The sequence below is a fragment of the Rattus norvegicus genome, chromosome 11 (assembly GCF_036323735.1).
Source record: "Rattus norvegicus strain BN/NHsdMcwi chromosome 11, GRCr8, whole genome shotgun sequence".
In the NCBI taxonomy this organism is placed as follows: domain Eukaryota; kingdom Metazoa; phylum Chordata; class Mammalia; order Rodentia; family Muridae; genus Rattus; species Rattus norvegicus.
The window spans coordinates 56,474,677-56,499,764 of NC_086029.1; the positions used below are offsets into that span (position 1 = coordinate 56,474,677).

A 25,088-nucleotide genomic window follows, 5' to 3' on the forward strand; every position below is an offset into this window, starting at 1 on the left:
CTCACACCACGGCTGGGTGAACCAACCCAGTAGAAGGAAAAGGGTCCTAAGATGAGACAGAAGAGTGAGAGGCAGCCCTACTCCCACAGAGAGGGGTCACACACAACCAAGGTAGCAGCCATAAATTACAGAAATAATGTCTCCTAACACTGACAAAAATATAGGCACTTTAGTTTGCAGTGCAAGTGTTCCTTCGACTCAGACCTACTGTGCTCTCTCACTGTCTTTGTGCTTCTGAAGTGAATCTTCCTCACTCAGTCTCATAGTCACAGCTCTTTGTTCTTTGACCACTGTGACATAGCAAGGACTGATTCTATATCAGTCCATGTTACCCATACTTACTCCAAAGCATATGCCACTGCTTCCCGAATATGGCTGCACTTTTGTCTTAATCTTCCTTTATGCCATCGAGCCCAACCATAATGCTTTCTGTTTCCCAGTCTCCTGTTTTTCTATTTGAACTGTGCCTGTCTTTGAAGATGCATCTCAAATGCTACCGTCTCACAGAGCCATTCCTGATCCTGTAATCAATGATTATGTCATTTTCCATTACCCAAACGCTTTGGGAGTGGAAGGCACTCAGTAAATATTTTGAAATAAATAGATAAATGAACTACAAGTATGAATTTTTTCAGAAGCGTAAACTTTATGTTGACTATTTACAGATGTTGACCTGGTCCTGCAGTGATCATTGTCAGGGATTTAAGCTCTATCCGCATTGGTCCCCATGCCTGCTGTCCCAGTAATGTTCTGTTGTGTGTGTCAAGTCTTCTGTAACATTGCTCCCGCAGAGGTGTGTTTTGTTACTGGCTGGATACTGGCTGCTGACATATTATGACCGTGACCTCATTTAGCCCCACACTAACAAGCCCGTTTGACCATTTGATAGTAAAGAGGTTTGTGTGCAGAGATTCTATTGCTATTCCAGGCAGATGATTTGACTTAGACAACTATTCGACAACTGGCCTCACTCATGTTTCTTGGCATTTTGAAAGAACATCTGACCCACAGTTGAAATGCCATTGTGCTGGCACCTCTGACCACCACCATGGGGAATCTGCTTGATCATGTTTTAGGAACTGCCCCAGAAATATGCCTTTCTTTATATCTTTCCTGGCAAACATGCTCACCTAGGTTGGGGAACCACTGCAGACAAAGGGTTAAAAGCACTTAGAATAGGAATTGCACCTTAGGTCTACTTTCCTTTACCATGGCTAGCAGTGTGACCTTGGGCTAGTGTCTTGTGGTCTTGAGAATGACTGAGTATTCAGCGGACAATAATAGCACCTACCTCATAGTTATGTTGACTAATGCAGACTAAATGAGGGAACTCAGCTCAGCACAGGAGTGTTTGAAGCTAACTGTAACTGTTGCTGTTACCACTGTTACAAGTTATCCGCTTCTTTTAAGGAATCTTTTTATTGATGATGTATAAAATATACAAAATGGAATTTACTAACTCTACAACAAACAAAAATAAATTCCATTATTTCTGCTTTTAACCCCCACTGAGATGAGATTTTACTGTTACTTAAGGGAACGTCCTGCCACAGCCTCATGAGGTGTAGAAGCACAGTCAGGAGCTCTCAGTGCATCTGAACCTGTCCTCTTCCTGCGTGCTCAGACTGTAGGCATAAGGTACTGTGCAGTGCTTCACATGGAGCCCAGGGCCTCACATGCTAAGCAAGCACTCCAGCAGCTGAGCTGTGTCCTAGCCCTTAACAGTCTGTGTGAAATACTCTGAACCTTTTCCCTCTACTCGTCAAAAGAATAATAATAGAAAACTATTTCTGTCTGCACTATTGCAGAAGAACTTAGAGAAAGCTCTCTCATTTCCAAAACAAGGTGATGGTTAAAGTGGCATACTATAGGCAAGTGAAAGTTCACAAGTATAAGATTGTGGACATCATGAATGTCTGATTCGGAACCTTTTAGCAGGAAGAAGCAAGGTGAACACAGGGAAATCCACCAGCATCAAAAAGTTTTAGGACCACTCAGTTGTATCCTAATTATGTGTTAAGCGTTTGCTCCTAAGGGTAACAATAAATGATGAAAAATCACTTTGGAGCAAAGGTGGGAACACACAGCTGGGGCAGTATTTGTTTTAGGTGAAGCAGACGTTCCCAATGGCAAGAGAAAAGAGGACAGGGTGGGAATATGGGAAGAGTTTCCTTTGTATAAAGAAGCAATAATATGGCTAGCAGTGGACTGTTAAAAGAGAAAGTGATCCATCCTGTCATTCCTCGTATAGGTTAAAAAGTCCCCCACACTGCACTTTTCAGTCAGCTTTTATGACCTACAGTTGCTATCAGGTCAGTTAGGGGGGCTCTTACCACATTTTTATTGCATTTGCATTCAGCTGCCCATTGGATTCTCAGGTTGCCTGCAAAGTAGGTGCTGAGAGTCTTGGTCTGCAACCCTTTTCCTGTTCTTTCACTGGAGTGAGCCCTTCAGACTCAAAGTTCATTTATCATTGTCAACAAGAGCTGTCGTCATCCAACAAGAGTGAATGAGAAATTTTACTTCTTTAGGCAAGAAGCCTGTTAAGAGCAGAGATTTTAATTAAGGAAAAGGTTGATTATTTAATAGTTAATAGTTTCAGTTTCGGATCAGTTTACCTTAATTGCTCTTTATAGTATTAAATAGTCGTAGCTATCCAAAATCCATGGAATTTTTAATAGTTTGTTTATATATAATTTCTGTTATTTAACTCAGATGAACTTAAATCTAGCAAAGCTCACAGAGAATTAAAGTCTATAAAAATTCAAATAACTTCATCTAGGGAGCATGTTTACCTTAACGTGTCATCAAACTTCTCAGTTTTCTGGTTAGAAAACTGGTTTGGAATAGACTGACTCACACTGTGGACTGATAGAATGCAAACACAGTTAGCATTGTCTCAGTAAACTCAGTGCAGACACAGTTTTCTGAGCTTTTGGGGGCGCCCAAATCGTTACCCAATAATAGTCCCAAATAAGCTTCAGGCAGGAAAGTAGAGCACAAGGCCATTTGTGTCCATTTTGCAGATGGAGAGTTTGTGTCACTCATTTTCCTCAGATCGTCCAACAAACATAGCGTTCAACTCAATGGATGGCCAAAGACAGGCTCTCTGAGGGAGATTAGCCGAGATGCTCTTTTTGAGGATGGGCGATGGAGACTGAAAAGCCTCAGTGGCAGAGCTCGGACATATTTAAAATAGATAGATGCTCCCAGCCCCGCTTGGTTTTCATTAGTCTAGATTTCATTGCCTTTTGCTCACATGTTGCTGTAATTAGCTAATTTTGGGTCAGGCAAAAAGGATTAGGTAGCATATTACAACAGCTCCCTTTTTATGATTTAGGATAAAATGAGATTTAATTTTCCATTTGCTTCAGCCAAATGGAAATGTATTTCTCCAGTCTCATTTGGCCGTAAAGTCGTTATCAGGAATTTGTACAGTAATGGGATGGCATACTTGGAACCCATTTTGAAAGAGCTCTGCTTGACTTTGTTCTGATTGCTAATCTTGTTGTTATGCTTAGTTTCTCTCCAACTTTGTGTTTAGACACTTAAAATGCAATTATTTGTATGTACTGTGGATTCTCTGACAAACTGGGGTGTCAGGTTGAGACTTTTGTGCACGGTATGAGTTCAGAATAAAGAGGAAAACCAAGTTTATGGCATACAACCTAATGTGTATCTGTCCTTAAGGGACACAGCATTTCACAATCTTCCTTCCTTTGTATCTGTAGATATAACGTCTGCAAGCTAAGTGCCTTCAAGCTAATTGCTGTGTGCCAGAAGGCCTTCCCTCACACTTACTCCTATGGAACTAATAATCATTCCTCTGAATCAGCCCCTCTCAGCCTTTCAGAGAGGTTGTCTAAGACCATCCACACATCAGATAGTTACGCTAAGGTGAAAGTAATTTATGGCTGGAGGTGAGCACAGCATGAGCATTGGGAAGGTTGAAACCCGCTGCTGTTAACTTTTAGAATTTTTCCCTCCTCTCTTCTCCTTTTCTTCCCTTCTCTTTATTCCTCTTCCCACCTTTCCTCTTTCTTGTCTTCCCTCTTCTCTTTTCCCTCCCTCTCCTCCTCCCTCTTTTATTTCCTTTCTTCCAACAGAGTCTCGTGAATACCAGGCTGATTGAGTTCACTGTACAACCAAAGGTCCTCCTGCATGCACCTACCTCCATGTGCCAAGATGTCGGTTTGTGTCACAGTGTCCTGTTTATTCAGTACTAGAGGACTGGACCTAAGGCCTCATGCAGGCTGGACAAAGAATTCTGCCAGCTGAGCTGCACTCCCAGCCCAGTAAGGGTTCTTTTAAAATACACACCCACAGAACTATTAACATATAAAATATTGGGAATAATTCTGTAGTATCACATATTTTGTATAATATCCAAATTTTCCTTCTCTCTCCCCCTACCTGAGTGTCCTCAAATCATGATTCAAGGCAGGTGCAGGGTATACTCGCCAGTAATCCTAGCTCTCAGACAGTATCTCAAGTCAAGGCCACTGCATTGGAAGACCTTGTCAGAACAGAAGAGAAAAGATGTAGGCAGTTCGTGCACTAAACTTGGTGGGAATGTCTAAATTTATTTAACATTGTATATTCGTCCCTTGTATTTGTTAAACAAGGTTGTCATGTAGAATCCTCACCATGTTGACTCTGCCCCTGTGATCTCATCTTGTTGTTTTGATTGTCAAACTCTTCACGCAGTAAGATTTTGGATATTTTATATTTATATCTCTTCAAATTGGAAGAAATGTAATGTTTCTGTATGCATACAGCTTCTTTTCTGCATTTTCCTTTATTTAAGTATATTCCCATGTTTATTAGAGTACAGCATGCCTTGACTATCGCTAGAACCCAAAGTATAAGTTATAAAATGCAAAACAAAGGTAGACATTCCTTATTTTTAAACAGAGATCACAGAAAACATCTGACTCTCATAAACTCTGGTCGTGTCACTTCTGAAACTGTTGCCTGCTTGTCAGGTAGCCCAGTTATTTCAGGGTATTTTTGAGACATTCAGGGAAGTAAGAAAGTGTATGAACATGATAAATATGAAGGGATAGCAGGAATACGCTGGCAGCAGAAATGGAGTTAGTTTCTTGAGGACTCACTCTCTCTTGGTCCTGTTTGGCTAATCCCTGTACTAACCAGAGCCCTTGATACCGCATTCCCATGGATAGACACTGAAAGCGTTTGGTTTCTCTCCTTGATTTCAGTGGTTGAAACAGGTGGCAGAACTGCATGAGCAATGTATAAGGCAGCGCTGGCTGGGAGCTCAGCCTGTGCTGGGCATCTTCTGACCTGTTTTCTTCATTACATGTGCCGTGTGTATCAACATCAGCTGAATTATTAGAGGAGGAATTTGATGATGTGCTCCTTAAATCTCATACTGGGAAACAAAGTAGGTTTGTTAGAAACATGTAAGGTCAGTACTAAGTATTGTTTACTATTGGCAAATATGTCACTTTCTAGGAAAAGTGAGCTGGGATCCTGGATTTGGCCTTAATGGCATGATATAGAATCTGTAAAATGTGAAGGCTTTCAGAGAAGGACCAACAGATGTGGCATCTTTCTATGGTTGCTAGATGTAAAACCTGAATTTGATGGAGAATGGGAGTGGGAATATACTGAAATCATACTAAGAAGATCAAAATACTCTTTACAGAAGAATGTTGTAATCCTTAAGTGTGTTTTTGATGATGTATCAGGGTTTTTCCTCAATAAATAACTTCAGAAATCAAAGCCCAAGTCAGTGGGAAAGTCTGATTCATCTTATTGACATTCAAATATAAGCATGTTTTCACATCACATGTTTAAATGAGGTCATAGTCAAGATTATTTCCAGATAAATTTATAAAGTATACAACGAGAAACTCTTTATTATTGTTGATAGTAGTATAAATATCTGCAGATGGCCATTCAGCTGCAAATTTCAAACCCCTAAAGTAGAAGAAGTTTAAAACTTTGACCCAGTAATCTGCACTAAGAATTTATACTAAAGCAACAGTGAGGAGTTAGCGTGACTTAATTGGAATGTGAAGCTATCACTGTTCTTTATAATAAAGTAAGAGGAATCTAAATGCTCACGAAGAGGACTCTTAAACTGTAATGTATCTGCATGCCATAGTTAGGGACTTAGAAATATGCTCTTGACATTTTTGTTACTGAAAAATTCTAAGGCACAAAAAGTGCATAGTATAACTCAAATGGCTTTTTTGTGGCTTTGTTAATTTTTGGTAGCTGCTGTTTTGGTGTGTGTGACTTGAGCGTGTCTCCTGGGGGCCATCCTTTCCTCTAGTTCCTTTATAAAGTGCCAACCTACTCTGCAGGTCTCACACTTATTCTGTTTTTCCCATCACAACTGATTGTCTTCTATTCTGTTCTCCTACAACTGTGCTAAGTGGCGGGGCTAGCCTATGAGACAACATCAATGGGAAATCATACATTTTTTTTTTAAAAGGCCCAGAAACAGGATTGCCTGTTATGTCTCCTGTGAATCGTAGTTTCTAACGTTAATATGTAAGAAGGGAATGAGAATGGGTATATGTGAAAGTAGAGGGCTATGGAATGGAATGGCTTGCGTTGATGAAGCAGATGCAATAGACGGACATGTGACATCATCAAAGTGGGAAGGAGGCTACAGGCTGGTTGAATTGGAGCAGAGTGGGGTCAAGGAGATAAAGAAGAAGAGGATGGAGGGCCAATATAAAGCTTCTTGAGAATGCCAAAATGAAGCCTAATGTTCTATATGGCTGTTAACTTTCTTAGTGAAATGTTTAAATGTTTTAATGCTTTAGAATATACATGAAAGGAACTATCTCCAGTATTTTGTGGTGTATCTGTGGTAACAGAAGTTACATTTGGAGCAGTAACCTGAGCAGAATGTCTGGCAGTCCCTAGCATTGGAGTACACCCTTGAGAGCAGAAAGGAGGAAGTTGAATTCTCTCACCTAAATCACTGAACTGATAGTTAATCATCAGCCTTCTGTGACCTGTGTCACTCCTGGTTTATAGTCCTGCAGATCTGGACTAGAATTTGAGTGATCTGCTCTCAAGTTTTCAGATTACATTGCTGCTTGTCCCCATCCAACAGTTTGCAAATAGAAGACCATGGGACAATATAGTGTTTATAATTATGTGAGTCAGCACATTGAAATAATTGTCTTTCTGGGTTCATAATATACATCTACATGTAATGTCATACTTGTCTGGAAAATGCTAGTCAACCCAGTGGCAATATTTCCTTAGTGATTTCTATATGGCAGTAGCTATTATCACACTCCCTGTACACAATATAACTTAATTATTACCTGTAAGATCCATAACTTTTCCCCCCTAAAGGAAATTCAAGGACAATTTTATTGGAGTTTTAGAGAAAAACAGCAGGGAAAGCAAGATGAAAATTTTGGCAGCGGCTAGGAAGAGGGGGATGGAAAGGAAGGAAGAGCTGGTCAGTGCTAGTCAGTGCTAGTCAGAGCTAGTCAGAGCTAGTCAGTGCTGGTCAGTGCTAGTCAGTGCTAGTCAGAGCTAGTCAGTGCTAGTCAGTGCTAGTCAGTGCTAGTCAGTGCTAGCCATTCCTTTGTACTAGGGTCTTAGAAGCAGGCAGGTTTAGCAGTGGAGGTGAAGAAGCAACCATGTAGCAGAGGGAGGTGGGTGAGCTTCAAAGAATACATACTAACCCAAACTGTCAAGGAAAGCATGCTTTAGTCAGCACATGAAAGAGAAAGCCACAGAAAGAAGAAAAGGTAGTCCTACACTTTAATGAGTAAACAGCTTTTAACATTAAACAGCTGCCTGGACAGAGGCTCCTTAATCAGCAGCTGGAGAGACATACCATTTATTTTCTTTAGAGATCAAGGTCAGATGAGACTGCACAGGACAACAGCATCCTCTGGTCCACAGGTATCCTAACCCAAGTGTCTACTGTTAACATTGCTCCCTTGGGCTTCAGTGAGCCTGTCTGTGCATTGAAACCTACTCACCACCATCCTGATGGCCAGAAGTTCATATTCACATCTCGGGTTAATATGCCTCCCTGGAAAGTTTACTTGCACATTATAGATTCAGGATACAGTTCAATTCCAACATACTACCTTGAAGTCTACGTTTGATGCCGTAATTGTCATTGTGGTATACTTTAATACTCCTTCCTCTTCGTATTTTATAGTCTGGGTGGAAGGGAAGTTTGAGGTGGACTTTATACATTCTGTCCTTGGCTTCCCTTTTTATAGGGCTGTTAAGCTGGTAACTGTGAGGGAGTTACTAGATGTATTTACCGGCACTCACTGTATGTCCTGCACTCTCTTAGGACTCTGCTGGCTGTTGAATAGTCACAGTTCTGAATTTCTCCTTTGCCTGACCCTTTATAGTCCTACAGCTTTGGTTTCTATACCATAGAATTAGCAGGTAAGTTCTTCCTGAATTATTCACAAATTATTTTGTGACATTATGACATTGTAGTATTGTACTTAGAGCTTCAGTTTCTTCTGGCTCTCCTGTAACATCAAGCCCAAGGTTAGGCTGCCTGGTGATGATCCATGCATCTGGGAGCAGGGCATTGAGTATACTGTTAGCAGGCCTGGACCAGCTCTTGCTTTGGATTTATTCAGCAACAAGATTTTAACTTCTTAGCTGAAGCTTGGCAGGTCCCCCCGCCCCGTTTTTTTTTTTTTTTTTTTTTCTTCAGTTCAAAAATCTGAAGGTTGATCTCTAGGTCTGTTGTAGCTCAACCTTTAGGATTCTGAGATTTCTATAGCTTTTGGAATGTATCTGAATAGCAGCACTTTAATTGTATTGGCCCTATCAGGAGTAGAAAGATTCTGCATGGCCTGGATTTGCAGACATTAGGTTCAGTTATGAGTACATGATACTTGAGAAGAAGTGGAGTGCACCGAAACCTAGAAGGCCTTTAAGAAGGGAAACACAAATTTCCAACATTTGTGGCATCATCACTCTCACCAACCTCTTGAAGAAGTGAGTCACACTTCACATTGCAACTGATCTGATGGCAAACCCGAGTCCCCACTTCCCAAGCTCCTGGTTCATCTTCAAACCACACTCAATCCTTATGGCTTTTTTTTTTTTTTGCAGCCTTTTAATATTTCTAATCTTTTGAATAGGGTAAAGTTGCTAATCATTATACATCCAAATTGTGGTGGGTCTCTGTTTTGTTCTGACAAAGAACTAGATACCCATGACAAAGGTCAAGTGGAGCTCTGTCGTCCATGTTACTACGTGTTGGATATATACTAGAGAATATGTAATACAAATAACTCCTTGCCAGAAAGTTGAAATGATTGCATTTGCATGCAGTGTACTCTACAACAATAGTTTAGTGTGCATGGAATTTAAAACTTTCCAAATACTACTTTTTAAAAGTGGGTTTTAAAGCATTGTCACGGGGTGTTTTCCTTTGTGAGATGTTGGGAAAGCAAAGCTGATGTTTAAGACCAAAGATGCTAAAAATCCTCATGGTTCCAGTTGCAAGTTATAAAGTTCTCATATGAAGTTCTCTAGTTTAGTGAGCTGATTGGCTTCTCCCAAACAGTTGGTCCTTGTGAGCATCACACATTATTTTATTATATGGTGACTTATTCATATGTATTAAAATGACTTATAAGCAACATGAATCCAAGGCTGCTTTGTGTCTTTTTTTATGGTAGTCGTATCTGGGTTTTAATATAGATGAAGCTCTCCCTCAACCCCATCTAGCACAGGATTGCTTGTAGGTCTTATAGTTATGTGCTGTACAAGCTAAGCAGCTAGGTACACTTAACTCATTTACATAAAATTTATGTACTTGATATACTCATTCATTGGTGTATTTCAAGGGCCTGTATGCAAAGCCTCCAGTGAATTTGATGTTTTTGAAGAGGAGTTGAAAGCAGTCTAAGTTTCTATTGAATGAGTGAGTTAACAGTAAGATCAAATAGGACTCAACACATCAGTTGTCTTGCCTGAAGCAAATCTACTTGGTAGGCTTGTCATATTAGAGAAGGGGACCTAATGGACTTAAGTTGCTTCCTGTCAAAGGAAAAATGGAAGTGGTTTGCTCTTCACTGAACCGAACAGTGAAGGCCTAGTGCAGACTGATCAAAGCACCAGCCTTTGACTGTAGACCCCGGGTGACCTCCTCCAGTAGCGTGCACATCCCCCAGTCACTAGCTAGTCAAAACTGGGTGGAAAGGGGATAGAACTCAGTTCTTGTGATGCCTTCTTCCATGTAGCTTCTAAGAAGATAACGTGAGATTCTGCTCTATAAAGTAGGATTATCAGTGCTGAGTGTCTTGGCCAAGATATTTTGAAACCTAATTTAGGGCTTTAGAAACTTCTTGAGTTAAAATCACCTCTTCATGTAGTCACTATAACATTATCTGCTTCCTGACATAGTAGTCCTTTCAGAAGCATAAATCTAGTAATAGATGTGGTTTGATTTAGTCATAGAATGAATGGTTTTTAAAGAAGATTTTTTTTTCTTTTGAATCCCCCACTCCCCATTTACACTAAAGAATTCTGCAGGGTTTTTTGAAAGCATATATGCTTGGCATTTCACTCACAGGAAATTTTTGCAAAATTACACTGACTGAAAATGATTTTTGCTTGGCTCTCCTGTGACACAGTTCAGAAAGGCCAACAATTCCTGGCATTGCTTTAGTGTAAAACTTTCACATAGACTGCACTTTGATTCAGCCAAGTGTACAGAACCCAGGTCAGTGATACACATGCTCCCTGAGCCAAACCCATTGCTGAGCAAGAAGCTGTCATAAGACACGGTATGATAAGGTGGTGTGGACCCACCAAACCACACAGATTTCAGCAAGGGAACCTTTGTTAGTCAACAGGCTTGGGAGCATGCTCTTCACAACTGATTCCTGCCCCCACCCACCCTCAGCAGGGAAGCCAATTACTTACTGATTAGGACAGCGACATCACTTAGCAAACATTTTGGCCTGAACTCAATGTGTGACATCAGGCTCCTTTAGGCTTTTTCACATAAAATGAATTCTCCAAAGAAAACACAAAAATTGAGCCTTCATTTGAAATCCATTATTGTATCCTCTAAGGACTCATTAATTACTTAATTTTTTTCTCTGTAGATATTAACTGATACAATGAACGCTAACCCCTCACAGTGTTTTGTTTTTCCAGACTTTTTAATCAGATAGTACTCTCCCAGCCTGCTTTGAAGTAAGACTTATACCTTGTTTTACTATAGTATGAGAGCCCACAAATTCTGGACTGACTTACAGCACTTGGATCGAGGAAGTAAACACTATTCTTTGTTCCTGTAGAAAAAGTAGTCTTGCTTTTTTGTGAATGGGTGACTTTGTCACCACAGTGTAAAGGATTCAGTGATGGTATGTGCCTTTCCACGCCACTTGATGTCTCATTTTCTTCTTTGTAAACATTGTGTGTGTTGAACTGAAACCACTGGGGTTTCTCCCACTGGAGTTTCTCCCATGCTCTATTCTGTCAGATTGCGTTCACTCATCATGTTCGTGTTCATGGCCTTAAAGTAGGTGCATGTCAGTCATGCTACAGGAAGCTTGCAGCCTTCCTTGCAGCAGAGTGGAGCAAGTGTTGTGGGGAATGTACCAACAGGGCCAAGAGTCAGGAATTATACAAACAGGAAAGCAAAGGAAGAAAGAAATTTCTGTGTTGTGTGAGTTGAGAGTAAGTTTGACATTCCCGCATCCAGATAGTTCCATCTGGAAGCTTTTCCTTCGCAGTGGAAACAGGTGACTGCTCACTTACCTGCCACACTGGCCTAGCAAGGAGAACGCCACGATCTAACCTGTCACCTTTTCTATTTATTTTCAATGCCCTGTTCAGTTTGGTTATCCTTTAAAAATTTGTATCCTGTACAACAAAAAGTAGTCCATTAAATTCTTCCTCTTGAGCTTATTTGTGACCAGTAGAAATGCCATCTGTAGCAAATTGATCCCAAGGTGTACACTTACCTCTGTTTCATACCCTCTAACCTGTGTCCTATTTCTACTGATCTTTAACTCACATTTCTGTGTTATTCCTCTTTGCTCTCCGGAATAAAAGAGCCAGGTACACCTACCTCCCGGTGTTAGTGTTATTCTGGATGGCTGCCCTAGCCTTGCTCCAGAAGATGAGAACAACTGTGAACACGAGAACCGTACCCTGTCAGCCCTTCACATTCTCAGCCCAATCTCTGTCCTCTTCTGTCTCATGTGGTCAGCCTCTGGATAGGGTCAGCCTACACCTCTTTGTTCTCTGCCCGGTAACTCTCTGACCATGCTCATGAATGTTCACAATACGGGGAGATGAAAGAAAGTGTCTGTTAGCAAGTCAATGCCAAGACAGTATGGGGCCAAATTAGGCCACTAGTGCCAAACCACAGGCCTTCAAAAATCATATTTAATATAACATTGTCTCATTGAATAACAAATTGTATATTTGTAATGTCTGAGTTGAATCTTCCCTTAGTGCCAGATTTCTTAAGCTTTTAAAAATCCGTTCTTGCAGATACCTCAAGAGTTCATAAGGTTCAGATTCTCCAGGATATGCCTCACTTTTCCTCCTATGTTTTAAATAAAGAACCTGGAAAGGACAAGAGTGTGTATAGGGCACAGGGATGCTTAAGTGAGTGTTTGTCAGGACATTCTCTAAAAAGAAATGAGACTTCACCATTAGCTAGGACACCGGAGAAAGCTTGGTTTCCTAACTAGAATACTAACTGATATCTTCCCAAACTAAAATAAATATGGAAATTTATTGGTTCAGTTTGGTAGTGTAAACCTTTAGTCCCAACACTCTGGAAAGTGAGCCAAGGAAGGTTGTCTCAAGCTGGAGGCCAGTCTGTGACATAGCAAGACCGTGTCTCAAAACCAACACAAAGCAAAACATTTTTTATGCAAAGCAGTTGAGATAGGGTTTTGATCCTTTTTTTTTTTTCTGCATTATTCTGTGGTTGTTAGACTTCAGTGACAACAGTACGACTCCTGCAAGTACATCTAGAAAGAAGTGAAGCAAGTGTCTGTAGAAGTAGACATTGCACACATCACCTGTTTTCCTCCTTTGCAGTTTCAGTGGAGTGGTTGAAGTTGACTGTCCTCTTGCGTAATGTGGACGCCGATGAGAGTAGGCCAGAGTAGAACAACTAACCTCCTCTGTGTACAGTGGTAAAAGATTTGCCAACCAAACCCCATTCTGTTAGGCATACGTCTGTTAGGCATCTCGTCTGCTCTTCAAAGCCCTGTACTGGATTTTGCCCCATCTCAGTTCCTGTGGTATCTTCATGTCTCTGAAACCTCGGGCATTTTCTGTCCTTTCCTGTATGCTTTTGACTGCCCTCTCCCTTTTGTTTCTTTAAGTTTTTCGTTGGTTGGCTTCATGAGCATTTTCTTCTGGTTCTCCCATCCCTCTGCTAATTTTTCCCAGCTTTCTTTTTCTGACTTCCCAGAAAACAGCGAAGCACTGACTCCAGGCTCCCATTGTCAACATTTTGTGTCCTGATGGCACCTATTCACACAGCGTCAACTGTACACATTGCAAATTCACACATGCGCCCATACTTCTGACCATAAATATTTATACATGTTCTTTCTACCAGATTTTGGAAGACACCAAGACCTTCAACGTGTAAGTCAGGCTTCACCTCCATGTATTAACCTTTCTCTTCAACTGAAATTCCACAACCAAGAGCTGTGCCCTTCTCCATATTTCACATCTTGGTGAATAACCAGAATGCCAGCTACCCTCACACAGCCAGTGCACATCTCTCTGGTCTCAGCAGTCACTAGGTAGACTGTCCATCCTAACTATTTCCTGTTTGCACCCCTCATCGCCCTTATCTGGGTAGTTGCCTCCACAGCAGGCTTCCTGCCTCCAGTCTACACTCTTCCAGACTTTCCTCCACGTGGCTTTCTTTGTTCTTTAAGAAAGCATACCTGGTGACCTCACTTTCCTCACAGGCTTGTTTTTTTTTTTTTAATTGGCTCCTTCTTGCACACTGTATTGTGGGAGAGCTGGGTGCTCGTCTTTGCTTTTCTCCTCCTGAATTTGTACCCTCTTCTATAGCCGTGTAGAAGCCTCCACTTCCCTCAGTGGCACTCCCTGAGAGAATTGGGAACTCAGTATGTATAGTTCCATAATTATTATTGTGCTGAATTGATAATACTGTTAGATATAAGCTTCCCTCACCCTGTACCCTCAGATGGTTGAGACCAGAATATGTTTCGTATTAACCCTTGCAGGGCTTCCAGACCACGGTAACATTTATAACACTTTGCAGAAGGGGCCATTGTTTTCATCCCGTGCAGCTCTTACCTCTCACATTCCTGTTCCAATAAGTTTATGAATTCATCACTCCTCTCCATATATTCTTTGTGTTTTCTCTTTTCTTCCTCCATTTCCATTATGGTCTGCCGGTGGGACTTTTCTACCATTAAGAGTTGTTCCACGATTCGCCTGTCAGAGTCTTTATGCTTTTCTATGACTTTATCCAACTACAAGAGAAAATGTATTTATTGCTGTTAATTGCAGATTACTCACAGTGCTTTCTTCTTTCAGTTTAACCTATTTTTCAGCTTTTATTAATTAACATGATAGTTTTCTTTATTCCTTGGATAGTTTTGAAAACGTGATTTTACAGATTAAATGCAAGGTATAGCAACTGATAAAAATACTGATTTTTGCTTTGTTTTATCATGTAAGATTGAAAAATTGTGATTTGTGAATGTAATGCTATGTACCATTTTATGATGTTGAATGCACATCTTAAAAGGCATGCAATTAACTGAAAAAATCCAAAGCACAAAGTAACCAAGCGATTTAAGAAAAAAATAAGTGAAAGTAAGAAGTAGTTTAGAACCTGATGCATTCTCTCTGACATCTGAATTCTTACATTGGCTATTTAGTTTTCTTACTCTGGCTTATGATGGCAATTTATCAGATATTCTCAAAAGATTTGATTATGTCATTGTTGATGATTTTAATAATCTTGGCCAGTCATTTTGTTACTATTAAGTTGTAGTGCCTTGCTGATGTCTAGTTTCTGAGCAGGCAGTGCTGAGGGTTTTCTTAACCACTTACAGACATTTGAAAACTCCATGTTAGTGACGTGGAGGAACCAAGAAAGATTTGAATTGAATGTGCTGATATTTCCCTAGGAAGGTAAGATAAGCCTATGAACCAAATGGGAAGAGTGTAAGTGCTAAGACTAGCACACAATGACGCCTGCCCTCTCTTTTAATTGGCTTTGTAGACTGACACTGAGAATGAAAACGGTGATACTTGGTAGCCATTTCAGGGGCCAGCAGAAGTAGTGATGTCAAGCTTGCTTGCTTGCTTTGTTTGGTTATTTATTTATTGTATAGAAGATTTAAGTAAGCTGCTTTCAGAGTTTTTAAGAGTAAAATAATGATAAGATTAACCTAATTTAAAAATCAGTTGTTGGAAAAACATTCTATTAAATTTGGCTCTTGAATTAGTTCAATGAACAATTATAAGTATTTAATAAAGTGGAAGTGAATGTCGTAAAGAAATTCGCTAACTGCAAAAGAATAAAATAAAAATAAGTCTGTTCTTAGGTAGATGGTTGTAATTGTAATTGTCTGGATGTGTTTTAACTTTAGTCAGCTAGCATACAATATAGATTTATATGAAAATGTTCTTTGGTTGTACAGTACCATGTATAATGAATATATACTAGGAAAACTTTGCTTTATAGGAAAAATTATCATATAACGTATCATCATCTAGTTTGTAATGAACTAAAGTAAAAACCGTATTCATTGCAAAGAGGGGCTGAAGATGCATAAACTTGTGATTTCTGGTGCGCATCTTGGTCCACCTTGCGCAGTGATGTTCTGACTCGGGAGGAGGCTGGGAAGAGTCAGTGCCGTGCTTTGTTACACGGCCTCCCTCCACGTCTTCCCGTCCCACGGCCGACAGTGCCATCCTTCACCAGTAGGAATGCCCACTCAGTCTATCCCAGGAATGCCCACTCGGTCTATCCCAGGAATGCTCACTCAGTCTATCCCAGGAATGCCCACTCGGTCTATCCCAGCAATGCCCACTCGGTCTATCCCAGGAATGCCCACTCGGTCTATCCCAGGAATGCCCACTCGGTCTATCCCAGGAATGCCCACTCGGTCTATCCCAGCAATGCCCACTCGGTCTATCCCAGGAATGCCCACTTGGTCTATCCCAGGAATGCCCACTCGGTCTATCCCAGGAATGCCCACTCGGTCTATCCCAGGAATGCCCACTCGGTCTATCCCAGGAATGCCCACTCGGTCTGTCCCAGGAATGCTCACTCAGTCTATCCCAGTGGTTCTCGCCCTGTGGGCTTGGGACCGCTTGGAGGTCAAACCACCCTATCACAGAGGTCGCATATATTCTGCATATTAAATGTCTATATTATGACCATAACCAGCAAACTACAGTTATGAATAGCAACAAAAATAATTTTATGGTGGTGTCACAGCATGAGGATTAAAGGGTCCCAGCACTGGGAAGATCGAGAACCACTGCTATATTCAGAGTCAACTGTACCTGGTTTAACTTTTGTCTCATTTTCATTCCAGTCTCCATGTGGCCCACTCAACTTTGAACCACATTGGGTTCAGGGAGCTCTTAGAATACACAGTGATACAAGATTGCTTTATCATAATATTAAGACCTAGAAGCCTTCTGCGTGCCCGCCCACCCCTCGCAGACTTTTTTTATTCTCCCATTTGCTCTTTGACATAGCTGTTTGCATCTTCCTATCAAAGCCCAATTCCCTGAGATGTCCTTCCCTCACATCCTGTGACTCTAGAATGGTGTGCATCTACTGCATGCTTTTAATCACCAGACAGTTTGCATTTGTGACAGTGGGAATCAGAAAGCCATTGCATAATGCTCTCCTAGAGAAGATGCTCCCTGAAGAGGCTTGTTGATTCTGGACATGCTTTAGTTTGTGTCTGAAAGTTTATCCCATGACCTAATATGTTGGTATGTCTCTTAGAAAATATGCCAGTGCTTCTTGTGTCAGTCTCTTTGCACTCCTGACAGGTCACACAATGGACCTGAGCACATGGAATTCAGCAAAGTCACTTTTCTAGTTATACTTGAGATTCTTCATTTATAAAGTAAATGAACGGACTTGGTAATTTCTAAGATCAAATCTGGTGCCTTAATTTTTACAAGGTGACAAGTATTCAAGTGCTTTTTCTGCCATTTGAATGTCAAGTCCTTCTGCTTTCACTAGGAAGAGAAAACCAACTCTGGCATTACCAGGGACCGTGGTGAGGCACGGTGCCATTAAGTGCGGAAGGCATCAGAGACTGCTGCTTTCTTTGTTGTGTCCTTCTCTGTAGACTGAGGCTGGGTTGAAAACAGTAATACTTATTGGCCATTTGGGAGGGTAGAGAATTTAAGAACTGGCTTCCCATGTTTTATGTGCATTGAGACCTTCTAGTTATTAGTAAGCCTGACTCCTGCCCCTGGATCATCACAATCCTGCTGACCGGGTTGGAGTTCTCCTTTCCATGGTCAGAAAAATAGAACAGAGAGAGTTTTACTATGTTTTGTTTGTTTTTAGCTACTGCCTTTTAAGAAGGAAATAATGATGGTCTTTGTTTTAATATATACCAAGTAATAGACCACCCTGGTATGGGTTTGATGGATGGATGTGTGATTCTTCTTATTCTTTTCATTTGGCTCTTGGCGCATTGTCTTTTCTTTAATTGTCCTTCTTTTATTTATTCTAAATATACTAGTTATAGATAAAGCTATTTTAGACGGCATGGAAATTGTTTGTCCAGTTTAGTAAATTGAAGGTAACCAAGTCTACTATTCATAAAACAGTACCCTTCTTCCTTGTCTGGACTGATTTTCCTTCAGGACGCTGAGATTCATCGTCTCTGCAGTACAGACCCTGGTACTGGGCATGGCTCTCTGGCCTCCGTACTGCTACTCCCCGACGCCTCTGAAAGCTCTCCTTTGTTTCATTTTCTTCCCCCTCCGGCCATTGTCAAATAAAGTCAAAAGGTCACAGGTTATATTTCAAGTTGATTTTGTACTTTTATGACCAATGTGGGAAGTTTGTGGGTTATAGAAAAATATTCAAAATATACCAAATGAAGTGTCAGTCTATGGAAATTTTGCCCTTGGTTCTTACTTTCATTTTTATCTTTCTTTGATGTAGCTAACCCATGCATTTGGGAATGGTTTTATATTTCATCCAGCATTTTATTTTAATCTTTAATGGTGTAGTTTCATGATATAGTCTTCATTATTGCTGAGGATGGAACTGATTATGTTCTATCTGACTACTCATCCTTTGGATCTTGGCTTTCTTGGTCCATTTTATATTCTTCCTTCTGTTACAGCCCCTCACAGTACTCTGTTGTGCTACCCTGTGAGGTCATATGTCATCTGACCTCTTCTAGATAGGAAGCATCCTGAAGGCAGGAACCATGACAATCTTTATATATTAGCTTTTTAGTAAATATTAATTAAGCAAATGAGTAAAGTAGTAAGTTAAATACTGCAAAATACTTTAAGAATTATCTTAAGACAGATACTTTAATTGAAGTATCTTTGAGAGTCTAAATGTTAAATTTTCTGTGATGACTTGGAGAAGGACTAGCAATACATTAGGCATCAACTGAAATACTGACTTCTAATACAAAACTCCAAATTAAAAAGAAACAGGAAGTTTCAAAGTTTCTGGAATGAGTTCTGGTCCTTTCTGCCCTCTTATTCACACTGCACCACAAATCTGCTCTATCTTTTCTTCAGGCTCAAATGCCCTCCTGTTGTCATTTGGTATCAGTGTTCATTCCACTTCCTCTAAAGAGAGAAGTTGTTCTTCTATATTTTATTCTTTAAGAGTTAGATAAGCCGCTTCTAGATTATCTAACACATGTTTTTTGTTTGTTTTTTTTTTCATGCAGATTTCCTACTGTGTGACTAAAACTCAACTCCCTCTCTTCCTTTTCTTCAGCCTCATCTAATGAATTCGTGTCAGAACTCCCCTTTAGTTTCTGGATGTCTCTTCTCATCTTACCTATTATAAACAGAGGAGAGTTAGATAGCTGAGCCATGTAAGTAGTTATGTGGGCTTCAGGAAACTGATAGCCAAGGACAAAGAAACTTAGAAGGGCGAAGTAGAAAACATTAAAGAGAAAAATTGGCAGAACATGGAGGTGGCACTGTGTGACAAATTGTGTGTGGATGTTGGTAGGTAAAGGGATATCCATAGAAGTGGCCATTAAAGAATGTTGGATTGGTAAAGCAAGAAGAGATTAAGAGCAACATTCAGGGACACTTTACAGGGACAGGACTGCTAGTAGGATGAGTCCTATTCAGCATATTTTCACCAACCATGGATTTGCATTGTACCTCATGTAGTGTGGGCATGTTTGTCAAGCCTAGCAGAAGCATGTTGGGAGCCAGGATAGTTTAAACGTTGTTGACTTGCATGCAGCCTCAGTTCCTTTTGTTTAAAATTTGGATTAAGGCATAAATCAACAGACTTTGGGTGGTCTCATCCTCACCACTTAGAAAAGTACATTCACATGACCAAACTACTTCAGAATTTGGCAAGACAGTAGTCTTCTCTCATGAGATTCCCAAGACAAGAGCATTAGAGGTCAGTCCTGAGCTACATTGCCAGAGCAGCGGGGTGGGAGGGGGTAATGTGTCCAAAACTTGCTTTCCTTCTTCCTGCCTTGACTCATGTTCTTAGTTGTTTCCTTTTGTTAAAAATGAAAATATCTATTTAGGCCTCTGAGGAAAATAGAAGAGTAAGAAAGGATATCAGGGTTTTAGAAACTTCAACCAAAAAAAAAAAAAAAAGAGGAAGAAGCATCTCCTCTGTAGGCAGCAAGGGCCAAGTTTGTGCTCCTTGCCCTTGCTACAACAGGATGCAGAGGGTGGGAAAGGTGTTCACTGTCAGTGTTTGAAGAACAGAGGTTCTAAAACTCTGTTTCTTGGATAGTTTAGATAATGTCTTCTTAATGATAACATTTTGTATGACACAATACTTCACTTTTTTAACCTTGATAATTGAACTGGACCTGCTTTTTATTATAGCCTGGATAGCCATCAAGGTCCCAAAGGAAATGCATATGCTTGCAGGGTTGGTGCATATGTGAGCTCGTCCATTTTATGTTTCAGTGTGATTGTAAGAAACAAGAAGCAAGCCAAGGTAGAAGTATCTTGGCTGTCGTTCACCTCTCTCCCCTAAGAACGTGTAGTGTTTATCTGTAGTATTCGGGTCGGTTTTGAGAGCATCAGGAAGTGGAACTGTGAAGACCTGAAAAGAGGCACACGTTATGATCACTCGCTAGGCCCAGGCTCTTGGCCGACAGTGTGCTGCCTTCTGAGTGCCCATGCCCGGTGTGATGCTTACCTCGTTCATGGGTTTCTCATAGATGTCCTCCTGCCACGGGGCGGATTTGACTTGAAAAGCATCTCTCTGGAGAGCCTCCAAAACCTTTTTTGGAGTGACAAACCCATAGTGAGCTTCCAGCAAAGCCAGGTCTATTTTTTCAGCCCGTAAAATGCCTATGACTTCATCTCGAGCCTAGAAGAACAAACAGAATTTCAGGAAGATTGCTTATCTACCCCCAGGCTCAGCATACAGTCTCTGTGACAGCTGATAGGATTTTGTGTGTGCTTTCAAATATAAGTGAGTGCTTTTTTTGGTACCTTTTGGAGAAGGTGACCAATCATGTCCCTTCATTCTTCTTACTCTCCACTTACACGTTAACAGTATTTTACAACATGATCACTTTACTTACTACTCTGGGGGCCGTTTCATTGGTTTCCAATAGGAGATGAGAACCCTCAGTGGACTGTCATATGGGTTTTCACAAGTTAGGAAGTAAGATTCTTCTTATGTGTAGCAGCTGTTTTTAGATTTTTATATAAATGGTGTGATTAATGATGCAGAGGATCTGGTTTACTTGGGATGCAGGATGCTCATTGTTATGTAAACCAGTGTGGAAGGGATCTGGCATGATTACAGAAAATGTGCCCTTTCACAGCATGCATGCCCATTGTATGTCATGATGACAACCCCCTTTTAGAGGTGATTAATGGTAATTATCTTTTGAGTTGGTAGAAGAGAATTTTGTCTGTGTAGTCAGGCTATGAGTATGAACCATAGCTATCAATTTCTCTAGCAGCAAGCACGCCAAATTCATGAGCAGGCTTCCCCTTAGGTCGTGGTAGGGATGGCCCCAGCCCTGCTGACCTGCAGCTCTCCCTCCAGAATGCTGAGGAGAAATAGTAAGTCATCTCTTGAGAGGTCTTCTGTTTGGTGGCCTTTGCCAGAGCATGACTTCTCTGACACAGGACAGGGAAGGGCCTCTTCTGACTCACTAGAGGGGTCCCTTTTTTGTGCTCTGTGCTTCATGTCCTGGAAAGTGTCCTGGAATTTGCTACGTCTTGAGATTTGCTTTGGGGCTAAGCCCTCAGTGTTGCTGCTTCTGGAACGCATTCTTCAAGGACTGGAAAAAGAGAAGACAATTTGTAACTCTTACTAGACATAGAGTTTTATAAGTACCTATTACGCCTTAACAACACTACGTTCTTGTAATATTTACCACAGCCCCAAACTGGATCTTTCTAATATGTACACGAGAGAAGGGTATTACCAGATTCATAAATCATGGTCTTATTTACACTTCTCCCTTTAATGTCAACATTTTAAAAGCTTGTTCTGCTGTGATTAAAGCCACTTATGTCCATGGGTAAACAGACCGTGTTTGAACTTCATCCACCACACATTCCACCACAAGAACCCAGGTCATACCTCCAACTGTGGCTGAGTGCTTACTTACATGGAGACATACTTAACACAATTGTGAGAGGATGAGCGTGCTAATGATTTTTTCTTTAGCTTCCTATTACTTCCTTTTGAAGTTGTTGCTACTTATTATAAGTATGTTTTTGTCTCGTTAACTTTTTAACTTTCACTGAGAAAGGAAGGTCAGAACTTCTGCTAGAGCATACTTTAGGTTACTTTGTTCTTAAGGCAAACTTTAGCAATAAAAACCTCCAGGCTCATCTCCTTGACTGTATTCCTAACAGCCTACCAAACTTCCAAAAGTATCGCTGAGATCAGTAAGTCACAGCTCATATTTGGTGTTCTCAGTTGTTGAGCAACGGCATCTGAGCAAAATAACTGATTGGACATGGACTATATGAATTCCATAGCTGAGCATAAGGTAGCCAGATTATGGACAACAAGAAAAGCTATTTTCCCTTGGAGGTTTCTGACTAGATGGAAACTTATAGTGGGCTCCAGTAGCTCACATACAGGCCGATAACTTTCCGGTGTTCATTTTGTTCAGGAAGTATCCTCACTATATATAAAACTCACTATGTAGACCAGGCTGTCCTCAAACTTGTGGCAACCCTCCTGCCTCTGCCTCCTGGATACTGACTGAGATTGCAGTCATGTGCTACCACATCTAGTTGAATTCCCCTCTCTCAAATCATTAAATCACTGGTGCATACTCTCAGTATCCAATAATATCCTTTAAAATCTGAGGGGGAGGGGAACAGTGCAACGTTAACTGCTGCCATGTGCTACCATGGGTACTTGTGAAACGTTAGTAAGTTACTGTGCACAAGAGAACACAGTTCTGCATATAGTATTGTGGAAGCAGGAAGCCCCTGTGTGTCTCCTGTGTTTATCTGCTTTCCTGCCACTCTAGAAGTGGTCGTCATCTTAACTTGGTGTGTAACATCACTATATGTTTTATTTTAAAAAATATGTATGCGTTACTGAACAATATATAATATTGTTTTGCATGTGTTTAAGCCAATGCATGTAGCATGTTGATATGTTTCTGAAACTAATCCTATATTTTAAAAATTCATCTTTATTCCTTTTTCTGTAGTTTATATATTTTGCTTGGTATATAGAATTTCACTGTGTGAATAGTATATACCATTCACTCACCCATTTTCTCTTCATAGATTTTTAAAATAATTTACCCTTCCCCATCAAACAGACACTATTGGCAATATGCCACTTAGGACATTCTTGCTAATACTTTTTCTAATGTATATGCATTTTTTTCTTAGAAATATTTTAGGTCAAAAATATAAGAGTGGAATTTTGAGCTGTGAAGTGTGGGTGTCCTAAAGTGTCACTGGAGATGGCTCTTCCTCTACATGGTGCGTTATGAAGCATCTTTTATAGCTACCTCAAGACCCGTGGCAACACCGTGAAGAACAGAATAGAATCTTCATTGCGTAGTAAGAGTAGGGAAGTACAGGGGACTTTCTGAATATAGGAGTGAAAGCACACGTAGTCATTGAGCTCACATTTAAAAAAGAAAAAAGTAAAATCGATGCCAATGCCAATACGCTTTATCACTGAGACAAACACAGAACACCTGTCCAAAGATAAAAAGGGAGGCGGAACACTTGCTGCCTGGCTATAGCGAGTTCCTAGCATAAATGCCCCATCGCTGAACAGTGATCTGTGGATGGTTCAGTTACTCGAGAAAAGCAGAAGTATAGAAGTGTGTGTGTGTGTGTGTGTGTAATAACATACATATAATATATTTGTTACTTTGTTACTTGAATTGGCTTCAAATACCTGGACTCTGACAAACCTTTGTCTCAGCCTCTGAAGTTACTGGAACTAAACTATACCAGGTAGACAGACATTATGATGAGTGGGAGCTGTGACTATGAATTATTCATAGTCATATATTAATTGTAAATTAATATATATAATATTCATATATTAATTGTAAATGATGTTCATGTACTCATATTAACATAGTATCGCCTTATGAAAATGTATTTAAAAATAAAAGGGGGAATGTAAACTGGGTTTCTAATAACTTTTCTCCAGTCCCTGTATTTTCTTGACTACCTTAATGACACCCTTCCTCCGCACTGTAGAAACAATGGAGAGCTATTGCATAGATGAGATACAGTCTGTTCTCTGAGTTACATTTGCACATGAAAGCTGAGGCCACCTTGCACCTTTTGCATGTTTTTATTTTACCATATAATGTATACATTGGTAGGGAGAGCTGCTGAGGCTAGTGCCAATTATTTGTTCTACTGGGCTGTGCCCAAGCCCTGATACTGTTTATCACTGTTGTCTCCTGGGATGGACCTTGCCTGATGCTCCGTTTCAAGTGAGTCTTCAACAGGGTGACCGATTTGCTCCTTGTCCTTTGCGGGCTTTCTGTCTCAGGTATATTCCATTGCTCTAAAGTATTCTAAAGTCCCAACAGTAATGGCCACCGTGACTCAGAACTCTGCAGTTCACTGTGAAGCTTCATCCGTCTTGCATTGGTCTAAGATGCACTATGTCACGTGCATCTAGCTATAGGCTATTTGGGATGCTGGGGCTTTAGCCAGATTGCTGTATGGAGTCTCTCTCTATAACAATAGTTCTGGTCTCATGCTGTAGTAGGCTAGTCCCAAATTCACCATTGTAGTGTCAGCGCAGCATGGTAACAGTGTGACAGCTGAAACTCCACTCTCCATTTATAGCTGATGTGCATCACAGGACTAGCCCCAGATACCAGAGTGAGAAAACAGATGCCTCTTGTGGTTGGAGGAAGATGCAGAGACAACAGAATCAGAGGCATTTAACAAAGTCCACCTTACCTACACAATAAAAAAAAATTCAATTTAAAAGTGATAAAATATTTACCTCTTTAGTTGTAGTTTTCTTAAAGGCTTTCTATGTTGTATTCTTATGATCTTGGATAACATACTCTTGTAGGGAATAATTGCCTGTGAATAAGAATCACCTTGCATTCTGTTATTAATCAATAAGTGTTCCTCTTCTCTTACCATTTTTTCCTAAGGTTGCCCTTCCATCATAGCAAAATAATGGAGGCTGCTTTTAACTGAGAGCTTGCTCAGTGCTGCTCATGAAAACGCTCTTTTCCTTCGGCCGCCCAGGCTGCAGCAGAATCTTCTGTGCCTGCTGTTCTTCCCTCACTCTAAGTGGCTAAGCCGAAATCTGCCAAAAGAGAGCCAGCGACAATGTGCAAATAGAAAAACAGCTCCAAAATTTTGAATAGCTTGTTTTGTTCTTTTAAACATGATTGTAGTGTATTTCTTGTTTTTCTTCC

General features: G+C 40.5%; 2 protein-coding genes across 5 annotated transcripts in view; one reads left to right on the plus strand and one right to left on the minus strand.

Annotated features, from left to right (window-relative positions):
• Filip1l (filamin A interacting protein 1-like) overlaps positions 1 to 25,088 on the minus strand; it is a 242,956-nt gene that overhangs the window by 71,210 nt on the left and 146,658 nt on the right. For all 3 annotated transcript variants that reach the window (XM_017598112.3, XM_039088830.2, NM_001427234.1), the window contains exons 2-4: positions 21,224 to 21,479; positions 20,378 to 20,551; positions 14,302 to 14,480 (exon numbers count right to left, since the gene is read on the minus strand). In XM_017598112.3, coding sequence (XP_017453601.2) covers positions 14,302 to 14,480; positions 20,378 to 20,551; positions 21,224 to 21,469 — 599 coding nt within the window. In that variant the 5' untranslated portion in view covers positions 21,470 to 21,479. The remainder of the gene's footprint in view (positions 1 to 14,301; positions 14,481 to 20,377; positions 20,552 to 21,223; positions 21,480 to 25,088) is intronic.
• The window catches only part of Cmss1 (cms1 ribosomal small subunit homolog), a 298,132-nt gene that overhangs the window by 71,057 nt on the left and 201,987 nt on the right, over positions 1 to 25,088 (plus strand). The gene's annotated exons all lie outside the window — the stretch shown is intronic.